This window comes from Mastigoproctus giganteus, chromosome 11 (assembly GCF_048544385.1).
Source record: "Mastigoproctus giganteus isolate SK-2022 chromosome 11, ASM4854438v1, whole genome shotgun sequence".
NCBI lineage: Eukaryota > Metazoa > Arthropoda > Arachnida > Uropygi > Thelyphonidae > Mastigoproctus > Mastigoproctus giganteus.
Genome location: NC_143585.1, coordinates 3,950,420 through 3,964,370, shown reverse-complemented (window position 1 = coordinate 3,964,370; position 13,951 = coordinate 3,950,420). Strand labels below are relative to the sequence as shown.

General features: G+C 36.0%; 1 protein-coding gene across 1 annotated transcript in view; it reads left to right on the top strand.

The window, feature by feature from the left end:
• The window catches only part of Rpn11 (regulatory particle non-ATPase 11), an 87,897-nt gene extending 82,514 nt beyond the window's left edge, over positions 1-5,383 (top strand). The window contains exons 10-11 of the mRNA XM_090385343.1: positions 1,209-1,271; positions 5,228-5,383. Coding sequence (XP_090241469.1) covers positions 1,209-1,271; positions 5,228-5,326 — 162 coding nt within the window. The 3' untranslated portion in view covers positions 5,327-5,383. The remainder of the gene's footprint in view (positions 1-1,208; positions 1,272-5,227) is intronic.
• Positions 5,384-13,951: the final 8,568 nt, after the last annotated feature.

Below are 13,951 nucleotides of genomic sequence, written 5' to 3'. Positions count from 1 at the left end.
GAAATGGCAATCAAAGTATTAACTTTGATAAATACAAAGTACTGCATATGGGTAGCCATAACACCAGAGTAATGTACCAATTGTGTGGTAATACAATCTGGGTAGTGGAAAATGAAAAAGGCCTTGGAGTAAATTGTGTAGTCAGATACGAAGTTCTCTAAATGCAGTCAGGCTGCCAGAGCAGCTCATAGGATTCTTCAGTGATATTAAGGAATTTTGGTAGCAAGGTGGCGATTATTCCATTGTAAAAGTAGTTGTCAGCCCACATCTTGAGTACTTCATAAAGGTCTGCAGGCTTCATTCTAGGAACAATATGAGCTGCTGGAACAAGTACAGAGAAAGGGAATGAGATAAGAGTGTGGAATAAATGGGTGGTCTTACCAAGAAAGGCTTCAGTTTTGCAAATTGCAGCATCTTGAGATTAGGCTTTGAGGTGATCTTATTGAAGTGTTTAAGGCTTTGAATGAATTGAGCAAGCTGAATGCTGATGAGATTCTTCCACTTGCTCAGACCACACACAAGAACTCACAAATACAAATTGAGGAAGCACATTGCAGAATAGGTATGCTGAAATTTGACTTCAGCTGGCAGGTGGTTGATTCCTGGAACAAAGTTCCATCTGTTGATAGCTTAAATAAATTCAAGAAAGAACTAGATGAACTATTGGAGGGTATGAACCGGTTAAATGGGGGGATGCTGATGCTGTATAAGCTTGCTTTCTTTATTTGCCACTGCAAATGTATTTATTACTGTTGGGCAAAATTTATTCAAAACATTGAATAAGAATAAAAAATGTTTATTTTATTTGCTAATAAAAAATTTTGTTTTTTGAAGTAGCTTCTTTTAAGAATAAAATCCCTTATTCAAATAAGTTTTTTATCTATAACTTATTGAAAATATTTTTTATTTGCATTGTTATTCAAAATAATTGTTTACTGAGTGAAATTTTCAAAAATTAAAAGGGGAAAAAATCACAAATTTGAGGATATGTAATTTTTTTTGTCTGTATAAGTGAATCTCTGTATGTGAAGGATAGCAGTCTATCCAATACACCCACTTGCATTAAAAATGCAACAGGCATCATAAGAGGTTAAGAAGGTTAGACATATTATGGATAGAGATCTTTCGTGGTTTAATAATATTCAGAAAGTAAATATTTAAAGTAAGTTAACGAATGCAGATTTGATACTTTTTTTTTTCTCCCTTAGTCTCTAGAGGAAGAAGACAAAATGACACCAGAACAGTTAGCCATTAAGAATGTTGGGAAACAGGTTAGATAAACCTTAAAAATTTATTGAAATGTTAAAAGTTTGACTTTTTAATGAAAACAAATGTTTTGACATAATTGCTATTTTAGGAATTCCTCGAGGCTTCCACAGTTATGAAGAGTGCTTCAGTATGTAAGATGTTGTGGTAAGGGTGATAGTGGTAATGAATTAAAACATAGAGATTATCATTAAACCTAATAATAATCTGTATGTTGTTTGTGATTGCTTAGATTAAAGTATATTTTACTGTACAAATGCAAATAATATTTCCTACACTTTTAAGGAAAAGTTGCACAATTGAATTCCTTGTGAAGGTGAAAAAATGGTCAGATGCTGAAGCTTGTCCAGCATCTCCTGGAGTGAATACATTAAGTAGGGCATCAGTATTCTGGTGGTGGAGACATCTTAAGGATAGCAAGATGGTAGATATTTAGACCAAACACTGCTGTTAGTGACTGGATTATTATTTGCTTAGATTAAATTATTTGCAAATGCTATAGTTACTGTGGAAAAAAGCAAGAGATGTTAAATAAGGTGTGGTTTCTGCTGCAGAATACTACTAATGAGGTGTTAACAGCTATTGGAGGTTCATCACAAGAAATAAATCTGCTCTTTAGTTGTAAAATTTTTAACTTTCCCTTCCTTAAAACATGTCTAAATTAGCTCTAAATTAAGTAAATTAGCTCTAGGTGCCTTCTGAACATCACCAGTCCATAGCCTATATATTGATGCACATGAACTTCCATTATCTCTTCAGATACAGATGATTCTGCTTACATATGCAGCCAAACTTCGGATACTTCCCTCACATCCTATCAGGGCTTACATCTAAATACATAAGGTGGGTTTAACCCATCTTTTGTAAACTACTACAGGAATAAACCAAATAAAAATAAACCTGATAGAATCAGATTGAAGAAGTGGAGTGCTCCACTAGGCAATATCCACCCAGACACTGGGAAAAACAGAGCCACCATGGTCCACATTCAAACCGTTATGTGATGACTTTTTTTAAGCAATGGGAAAACAGGTGCTGGACAATCAAAACGCTATTTTCAGCTCATGTGTCTGCAAATATATACTGATCGATCTAAATCTGATACACATGTAGGTGCTGCAGTGATTCTTCCAAACCTGTGTTATCTCCGAAAATCTTTCACTTAGTTGCAGTATTTACACTGCTGAACTTCATGCAATCAAAATGGCTATTGAACATATCAGCAACATACCTAATCAAGAGATAATAATCTATAGATCTCACAGAATACAATACAGCGGTTAGGTTCTGCTGGAATCTAAAGAAACGAGGACTGACCGAGCAGCCAAAAATCCACTTAAACCCCTCTCTTCAGTTGCCTTAGTTCCTTATGTGGACTGCAAACCCATTATAAAAAGAGACATATATTAACCAATGGGTATCGGTTTGGTAGGAACAAACGCATCTGTTCCAAATAAAGAAAATGCCACAATACCAGAAATTTAGTTCACAGTTAAACAAACAGGAAGAGGTTCTCTTGCAAAGACACGCGTTAGGCATATCCTCACTACTTGACAGGACAATGATAACTTCACTGTTATCACTGACCTGCCCTACTAACAGTGAAACATATCCTCCTTGACTGTTCCCACAATCAAGTTGCTCGATTGGCAAATTTTAAACCTCTTCTAACTCAGAATAATTCATTGGAGATGAATCATTCTCAGTGATGAAGAAAATCCATCTGGCCTATTTAATTTTCTAAAGTAGATTCATTTATATGAATTTTTCTAACACATGGCAAAAAAAAAACCTCATATACATAATTACTGTGACATAATTTGGCCTTAGTTACCCTTGTGCCAGAAATCCCCCTCCCCCATTAAAACCAACCAACCTGTGCCACGGGATGGGAAACCTAAATTCTCATTGCCCATGACCTAATGCAGAGATGGCGGGAACCCCTGGTGCCATCAGACAACTAACACTCACCCATGACAGTACACTACAAAAGAAGTGGGGGGGAACCATCCTTGGTTCACACCTGGGTGGTCACCCACATTGTACATTGTGCTTGTGTGTTATATCAAGGATTACTAACAGTCTCACCATTGTGAAGGTGCAAGCAGAGGATTTGGCTGTCACAGACTGTCCAGACTTTGCCAAAATTGGGTCCACTTGACTTGAGTGTCACCCAAATATCAGTTCCATCAGTGTTTTAGAATCCCAGGTAGCAAGTACAGCTTGTCTGGCATATCTGAGAGAATGTCTGTGACAACCTCAAGACCAAATGGTAGTCAATCACTCTGTTCTATGATCAAAGCTATTGGCTGCACCTTCTATCCATCAATACTCCCACTTGTCTTACTAGCATCCTATTTTTGTAATAATGATCTTGGCAAACCACCTGTCATACCAAATACCACTAGTGCCTCTGTTAGTTTTCCAACAGACCATGGCAGGCATTAACCATTTTTAGAGGTATTCTGAACAATCTTGAGTCAAAAAAAAAAAGTCCAAGTCCTGACAGCATGTCTCCACTTGTTCTCAAATCCTTTGCTCTTGTTCTGTGTTGCTTTTTATTTTTTAGTTCCACTGGTGTTTTTCCTTCTGCTTGGAAATTTTCTCATATCCAGCCAGTCCATAAAAGGGGTCACAAATCCATTACTTCCAGTTATTGTGCCACTGCACAATTACTAGAAGCAAGGGATCTGTGACCGTCGATCTGGATTTCATCAGTCTTATCCACTGCTGATGGAATTAACTTATGACAGTCATCTTTTGAACAAACTCAGTGGAAAAATAATAGTGGCAAAGGAGTAGTCCAGTGGAAATACAGCTCTTCCCTCCAAAGAAAACCAAGTTAATTCTGCCTATTACAAGTCCATACAAGTTCTCTTGGGCCTCCAGGATGTATTCCTGGAGGTCCAAGAGAACTTTCTTCACGGCTGGAATCAATATATTGCAGCATTGGTGGCAAAAGATATTGATTCTATAGGCAAACTATGTTGGAAAAAAGTAACGTTAGTAGACACCTCAAATTAGTTCTTCGTACTCAAGCCACAAACTTTTCAAATGCCCCTCATGCGCAAAGTGAATACAGTTATTCATAACGTACTTTTTGATTGAAGAACCCTGTGAGGTCGGGATTTTGATGCATAGTGATTTCTTGCTTGCAGCGATCAAGTGAAAAGAATTAAATTAGTAAGTGAGAGAGTAAACACAGAACAAATATAGAAGCTTTCGGCTACTGTCGAAAGCTTCTATATGTCGGCTATTGCCTTTTTCAACTAATTGAGCACTGGTAAACAGTTGTTTTTAGTCCACGAGCTCAGCAGTCACCCATCCCTTCCTGTTTCTCCCTCTCTCTCTCTCTCTCTTGCCCATATCACCATTCACAAGTACCTGTAAATCACTCTTCCCCTCCTTCGTGACCTCATGTGGTTATGTGGTTACGTACTTGGTCAGCTACAGCACATAAAAACAACCACTTGCCAGTGCTCAATTAGTTGAAAAAGGCTACATACAGTAGCTGAAAGCTTTATATTTGTTCTGTATATCTTCTAAATATCTGTGCCTTGTGTCAGTTTTTCTGTGTTTGCTCTCTCACTTACTAATTAAATTCTTTTCACTTGGTTGGTGCAAGCAAGAAATCATTATGTATTGTTAATTGTACTGGTCATGGCCATACAGAATATCAGTGCAAATTTGATAAATTATAGGAATGAAATTAAATATTTTAACTTTTCAAAAAAAAAAACATTGTATACATAATCAAAAGTTTATGTATGCTCCTGTCCATTTTTATGAAGAGGAACATTTTAAAATGCTATTTTTGTCACTGAAAAATTATACACCAATCTAGTTACACACTAAAAGTGTGTTAGATTGAATTGGTGTAAAGTTTATACTAGTTTATAATTTTTGTGACAGGGTACTTCTAATTGACATTTATTTCTTTCTTTTTTTTTTTTTTTTTTAGGATCCCAAGCGGCATTTGGAAGAACATGTTGATGCTCTTATGACATCGAATATTGTTCAGTGTTTAGGTGCTATGTTAGACACTGTCGTTTTTAAATGACCTTATTCATTGTGTGCGTGTATGAGTGCATTATTAGTAAAACTTTCTGAAGTGGAATGCTTATTTTCTATATAATTTTCTTATTAAAATCACTACAAAGGCATTTTTGGGAGGGGGAACTTTTCAACAAGGAGTGCTTATGTATCATTTTGTTATTCATTACAAAGTTTCGCATCTTCCATCTGTTTCATTTTTGAAGGGGGGGAAAATAGGAATGCACATTCTTCAGTATGAAACCAGAAATCTTTGAAGAAATGAGGAAAAAACTTTATACAGTTGTGATTTTGTTCAGTGTTCCAGATCAAGAAGTTGAACCATGCATTTTTGATACTGAAAAGCTGGTTAGTATTACAAAAAAAAAAAAATATTTGCCCAATTTATTAGACTAGTAAGTTTTGCATTTTTTTTAAATCATTGATAGTATTTCCTTTTATAAACCCTAAATTTAATATCAATACAGGTGTATTTTGATATGATTAAGCAGTACAGTGTAGGAACAGGCAAAAAAAAGTTTGAAATTTAGTTCACTTTGTACCCAAGTTCTGGATATTTTAAAAAGATTTCTTATCTGGGTCATTTAATCAGGTTGACAATGATCCATTTTATTCATAATGCACATTCCTGCTCTTAAAACAGCAAATTTTACTTGCTCATTAGTTTTAAAACCTTATCTTCCACCTGTGTTATGCCATTTGTAAGTTAATAAACTGTATACTTATCTTCTCATTTCTTATTTAAATATATATTTTTTTGCCCCATCTAAGTACTACAGTTGATTCCATCCTTTATCTGCAGTCAGTATATTGTATTTCTTGCATAATAAATACAATAATAATTACACAGTTACTAACTTATAAGGTCAGCATAATGCTACCTTCTGTTTTTTTTTTTTTTAGATAATTTAATTTATATCAAAATGGATGACTATTAAGGACAATGTGCATAACATTGTTTTTGTTTTCCCTTCACTATTTGTCATGTATATTTTTAAATGCAGTTATAACTTATTGCAATAATGGGAAGTAATTTAACAAGCTGTATTTATTTATTTATAGCCAAATAAACTCATGCATATGACTTGTTGAACTATTAATAAATTAGTAATACATAACTACATTACTGAAATATACATGAGAAATTACGAAACCATTCTGTTCTGCATGTTAGCAACAAGAATACAAAGAAAAGAAGGTAACCATAGTGCAATATCTGTAGAAGATTGAAAACTTTCATTTTTAAAGCATTCATTGGAGACAGAAAATTTAGCTCCAAAGTTTTGCTTATATTCTGAAGCCTATATACAGGGTGTCTCAAAAATATTGGTACAAACGTTTAAGGGAGGTAGGTAACATCTAAAGGAATGTGAATCGCATAGGAACCCATAACCAGAAATGTCACGGGAAAGTAGTAGCAGAGGCACAAGAAGCAGAAATGACAAGACAGTAATTAGTGGCAAACATTTATTTGGCATATTAACAATGGAGTACGAGATGGATGCATTTCATGATGTTACAACAGATGCTCGAAGGTTCCACCATGAGACGCAGCATGGATTGGCGGACACGGTCGAACACACCTAGACTTCCTTTGACAGTAGCAGCACAGAAGAGTCTCGCCACGAGATCCATCTCCCCAGGCAATTCATACATGATAGATTTGGTGACCCCCCCCCACAGAAAGAAATCAAGGCTCAATAAATCAGGTGAGCGTGGTGGCCAGGCAACAAGTCCACCACAGCCAATCAGACGCCCAAAACGCCTGTTCAAATGGTCACAAACACACCTTCAATAATGGGTAGGCACCCCATCATGTTGAAACCAAATGTTGCGTCTCGCATTTGCTGGAACACCAAGTAACCCTGGTAGAATATGTTCAAGAAAGATCCGATATTTAACGGAGTTCATGCGGGATGGTAACAGGCATGGGGACGCACACCATGTGGGTTGTTGTGAGCCCACACATGAGCATTGTGTTGATTGAATAAGCCTTCCAAGTGAAATAAGCCTCATCCGTGAACAAAACATAGGCTGGAAAATTCAAGTCTTGAACACTTTCTTGGAGAAACCACTGCACAAAAGCCACACATGCAGGATGATCTTGGGGGAGCAGTAACTCAACCCTTTGGAGATGGAAGGGGTGTAAGGAATCATTGTGCCAGACACTCTGTACACTGCATAAGGTATGTTCGTGTCGGACGGCACCTGGGATTTCTCCCATCTCCGCATGTGTTTCGCTGTATCAAGGACAGTACACTGTCAAGCCAGAGACTTGAAAGTGTGTGGGCCGTGTCTGTGCAGTGATATGTTGTGCCCATTGTTTATCCGGCTTATTGGCCGCCAGGCCCCTAGTGGGGCCCAACGTTGCCCATACCCTGCCACGTGGAGGCTAGCTGGGTGTATCCAGTATCACAACAAATTGCTCTGACAGGTCCTGCCACCTAGTTTCCTGGGATTTCAGTGGCTAGGACCTATTAAAAAAAAAAAAAAAAAATTTGCATTTGACATTAATGCTTAATGGGATTGCTGTTAGGAAATCACTGGTTGGGGTTGAACGCTAAAGAGATGTGTTAAAGGCCAAATAGGTGCTGTACACTGCAACGAGACACTCCTAAGGCAGACGCAGCAGCATGTGTGCTGGTAGTAGGATTATTCTGGACGACATCCAACACTTTCTTCCCTGGCGGGAGTTTGTGTCAAACGTGGTCTGACCGCACTACTCCTGTTACCTCTAAATCACCCATAATCGCGCACAAATTTTGATGCACACCCGCAAACAAACCGTGGTTCGGTATGTCTGTCTGGGAAGCATTCTCCTTAAATTCATTGAGTGGCTCGTCCATTGCCCTCTTCTAATCCATACGCTAGGTGCATGTCTGCCAGCTCACAGTTCGTATATCAATGCATGCTCTTCGTGTGGCGACTACTGCTTGAATGAGTAAACCAGAAATTTTCCCTCGCGAACTGATGAACAGCGCCGTCTACCAACTTAGTGACATTTCCGTTTAAGGGTTCTTATGCAATTCACATTCCTTTAGCTGTTACCTGCCTCCCCTAAATGTTTGTACCAATATTTTTGAGACACCCTGTATAGAAACACATTACATACATGTAACCAATTTTAATTTTCCTCTTCAGAATGAAACATCGCAAGAAAAATTCTTTTACTACTGTTTTCACACTGTATTGTTAAAATTGCAACTTATGATTCACAGTAGAATTTTTTTTTAAAAATTAAAAAGAAGATTAAACTAAAGGACATTTTTTTGGCTAGAGCCTTAGACTACAAAAGTTTACTGACATATGGGTTAGTGCAATTGCATCATTTTTATATGTAGTAAACTACAAGGTAGATGAATTGGCATCGTTTTAATTATATCTCATTATATTGTGAATACCTTCCCAACAATTTGCCATGCACTACCTCGAATAAGTAATGGAGAAGACCACTGTTATTTATTCTCAGCACTGTTTCAAGGCTTTTTGGCCTCTATTCAGTGGGTGGGCAGGTACACATGTTGCAATAGTGACAAACCAGTTGTGAAGTAAAACTCCACAATATGAGAGATGCCTGATGGTGTACAATAGTTTAAATTATGAATAGTTAGTGCAACTGCATCATTTTAACTATTCATAATTTAAACTATTGTACGCCATCAGGCATCTCTCATATTGTGGAGTTATACTTCACAATTGGGTTGTCACTATTGCAACACCAGCGATGCCCATCCATCGAAGAGAGGCCAAAAATCCTTGAAATAGTGCCGTCTGGATGGTGGTATCTGCTGAGAATAAGTAACAATAGTCTTCTCCATTGGTGAAGCATTACTTATTCGAGGTAGTGCAATATCATGGCAACCGCATTAAACTTATGCTTTAATCCAGCAAAGTGTAAGGTATTGCACATGGAGAACAGTAGTCCCAAAATAACTTATACACTTGGAGTTGAACTAAAGCTGGTAGTGGAGGAAGGGACTTGGGTATTACGATATGTGTGCTCTCTCAATTTATCGAACAATTGCTAGTAGAGATAAGGATGTAATAATCCCCTTATATAAGGCTATTGTTAGACCACACTTGGAATATTCTGTTCAGTACGGAGACCCCACCTAAAGAAAGATACTGTGCTGCTTGAAAGGGTCCAAAGACGGGCAACTCGCCTGGTGATATTGGCAAAAGAGTGCCCATATGAGGAAAGACTTCCAATATGTGGGTTGAAGAGCTTGGAAACTAGGCACCTTTGAGGAGACTTGATTTGAGGTGTTTAAGGCTCTGAGAGGCATAAGCAAAATGAATAAGGATGAAATTTTCATGGTTATAAATGATTCTAAAACTAGGGGCAATAATTTCAAGTTATGGGGGAAGATGTTTAGGCTGGATTAATGAAACTGATTCAAGAAGTTTCAGTTGAAGTCAGACCACAAATTCATGGTTTCTGGCCACTCTTACCTTCCAGCTGACTCAGATTTTGGGTTGATTGAGCAAGCTGGAAAAAACAAGATTATCTATGTTCTGGATAGATGGTACGATACTATGAAGTCTGCCAGAAGGTTTATGGTTGTAAAGATGACTTTGAAAAAGGCATAACAAAGTGGAAGAATATTGAAGGAAAAAATGTAAACTTGTTGAAGATACAGTGGCTCCATTATTGAATGTTAAACCCAATAAGGACGGTTGACCTAAGAGCTTGAAAAGTACTGAACAAGAAACTATACAATACGACCGACTGAGTTAAAGCAAATTTATTGACATAAATAATATAGATTTATTTCAATAAATTTATTTTAACTCAGTTAGTTGGTCATTGCTAGAAAATTATGATATGCAACCCGAAACTCAGGGCCTGTTTTCCAATGAACAAGAAAAGTTGCATGGTCCTAGAGTGCTGAACTTTCTAAAGAAAAGAGACATGCTATACCTTCTCAAATACATCCCTCCAGTTCACCATGCCTTCTTTAAAGGTATTAGAAGCTCAACAAAAAGTTGATGAGTCCCTTATCTAAGTACGAGGAAGAAGATGAAGCATAAACAGTAGTTTTTGTGGTGACAGTGTTTTGATTATCAAATTAGTGGTGACTTTTTAATTGCTTTTTTTAAAAAAAAGAGAACATCAACAAAAAGCAACTGATTTTTTTAATTTTGCAACCATCTTTTACATTATAATTAAATTTATGTTCATCTTAGCTTTTTTATGATCAGTTTGCAACAACTAAGACAATCAACAATTTTGACAAAAAATTCCCAATGTGCTTATTGCTTAGGTTTTTTAAAATTTTGTTATAGTGTACTTTTTACAGGAAAAAAAAAAAATCTCTTCTATATGAAATCATAGTTTTGATAACACAGTCAGCTTCTTACAGTAATTTACCATTCTAAAATAGGTAAACTACTTAGAAACATAATAGTGTAAGTCAATTACATAAACACTGCTGACCGAAAAATTGAATATTAACAAAATTGTAATGCTCGTGTAAATTTTTAGTTTTTTTAACCTCCAGGTGTATCAGAATAGACTGGCTTACACCACCATAAATCTCAACCCTCCATATGTGAAAATCTCTGTGCAGTGCAAACAAGCTGCTAGAACAGCCCGAGGAGCTCTCTGTGATATACAGGAACTTATGTAGGGTGGCTCCCAAATGCTAGTTCAGCTCTGTCCTATGATGATAAAAACTCTGCAGAAAGGCCAGAAATGTGTGGTGTATGTTGTTTCTACCAGGAAGTAACAAGCACCAGAGATATGTGTCATGTACTGAATGAGCAAATAAAAATTTTAAAAATAAAGAACTAATAGAAGACTACCAATCTTGCACCAGTGCAAGGCTGATGACCAGCAAGTATAACAGCAAAAAAAAAAAGGAAGACAAAAAGGTAAACACAAGAAATTCAGATTCTACAAGTATGGTTAGGAACAGTAAGCTGAAGGTGATGATGGTTACTTGGAACTAACTTGGTGGTATCATGAACAGGACAATGGAGGTGATGGCCTGGACTGCTCAAAATGGAGCAGGACTAATAGTTCCAGCAATGAATTGTCCATGTCTGATGAAGCTTTATGAGCAAAATCTTGCAGATTAAACTTTTCTTTTGAGTCCAAGAGATGTTTCATTGCCAGAAGACAATAGTTGAAATGACAGTTAGGCTGATCCAAGTAATATGGGGGATATGAAAAGAACATGCTGCTAGTTAGTGAGGGGAGAATCAGACAGACTAAACACAGCAAGCTTAGTGTGAAGGAAACCATGCCCAATTAGAAGATAATGGAGATTTGAAAAATATATATATATAAGACTTTTATAAAGCATCTCTGGTACTCAGCGTGAGTACCAGAGATGGAATAAACTTTCTTTTAACTGTATACTTTTGGAAGACTACCACCGATCTTGCCATAGTCAGACTAGGTAGTTCCAGCAATGAGTCTCTTTTTTCAATTTTAGAATCAGAGTGAATATCAAAGTTATGTCTTAAAAAAAAAAAAAAAAAAAAACAGAAATAGCATGTCACAGCCATCAAGACAGTGCAACAGGAACAACTTAGTAAGAGCATGCATCTTTGGACAAAAAGTCTCTCTTGGATAGTAATTTTTTTTAGTGTACTAAAAACTGGTTTATACCCCTCAACTGTGAGAGATGACAAGCAGATATGTATATTTGACTATTTTATCATGAAGGTACAAGTCTTGTTTAATTTAAGATCTAGAATATCTAAAAATTTGAGTCAACCACAGAGAGAGATCAAAAAGTTTAACAGTTAGAGGCCTGGAACTGTTATGGTTGCCCTCAAGATAGAGAAGTTTATGTCAGGAGATAAATGGTATTAATAACAGGCCAAGAGCACAGATTATGCATGATGTTGGCAGGTACTTTCCAGAGAAGAATGAGTATCACAGGTATCATGCCGGATAAGTGGACCAAGCACTGAACCATGTGGGCATTCCTGAGAAACAGAGCTACTAAGTTGCTGAGTACCAGCAATGACTTGGACATAATAGTGGAAACCATAGTTGCAGGTTAGGTTGTAGAGTTGTGAAGAGCATTAACCAACCCTGAGGTGAGCAAAAAAACTGTCCTACCAAAGGCTCCAGAAAATTCTACAATAGCCATAGCATATTTAAAAATGCAGCTGTTTACTCTGGTCACCTCAGTTCCACACATTCAATGAAAACCAAACTGGTCAAATGACTTTAAAGAGGGTTATTGCATCTTTACTCTTTCTGAAAACACAAGGGTATTAAATCTAAATTGGAAAAGGATGATTGCAACCCAGAGTAATTATTGTTAAAATAAACTTCCACCTAATACTGTAGAAGTGGAGCACTTATTTATCTTATCAATACTAACACTACCTCCAAAAGACCAATAACTCATTAACATAACACACTTATGCTATAAAGAAAACTTTCGTATTGTAACCCCCCCCCCCAAATCAACAGCTTACTCCTAGATTTTTGTTCTTCAAATGTAATTAGTTGTATTAAACTTTAGTTGCCAATTTTCAGACGTTTAAATTATGGTATAAATTAAAACAATTTCCAGAATGAGTGGGTTTTCTGTACATTAGGTTTGCATTTCTATATAAGCAGAAAAGGTAATTGTGTACATTTGAATTTTAAGTTGATATTACAGATAACTGATTATAAAGATTTTGTTACATAAACATCAATTTCTGATACAGAATCAAAATGTTATTGGCACCATTATTTGAAATGGAATTGAATTTTACTAACTATTTAAGTGCGTAAGAATGCAACTGAAAATTGAATAAATAATTTTTAATATTTGTTTTTGTAATTTTTTTTCATAAATGAAGGAAACAAAGTGTAATCCATAAGTTTATTTACACAGTTAAATGTTTCCTGGTATAAAAGATAGTGCAGCACCGGGATGAAAAGCTGATGGTGCAGATATTATCAAAAAGAATTTAGTATACACCTTATAGGCCAAATACTCATATAAAGAAAGAGGATTTGTTAGTAACTATATAGAATCCACATTAAAAATACAATTGCACATGAAGTTATAACCAATGGTAAAGCACACATATCCAGATAGTTGTTAGCTAGTGAAGCAACACTGCTGAGATAATTATGACTGTAGTGAACAGAATGTGGAAGATTAATACCATGAGGCTTGGATAAAACCAGAGTTTAAAATTCACTATATCTGTACAACTTAGAACACAGCGTATGTATTTATGAAAGTGATATTTTGAATCAATTACAAACCTATCAATATATGATAAAAAGTGCATCACAAAAATTCTTAAATCACATATTAAAGGGTTAAGAGCACATATCAACTGCAATTTTAATGGCATCAAAAATTTGCAATTAACGTGACTAGAAGCCGATCTTGATAACATTTGATTGAGACTGATTTTAGATTTTTTTTTTTTTTTTTTTTTTTCTTTCCCAATTCTCAGGTACCCAGCATACACAAATACACATATCTTTTTTTTTTTTTTTTTTAGAAAATAGGGAAATAATTTATTTACATTGTTAAATTTCTGTAGCATTTACTCTAAACTAACTCATTCATAAAAAAATTACAACTGTACAATATGTATACAAATCTGTTTCACTGTTATTGTGCTTAAAATAAATTCCTCTTTCCACTTCTTAATCCATATA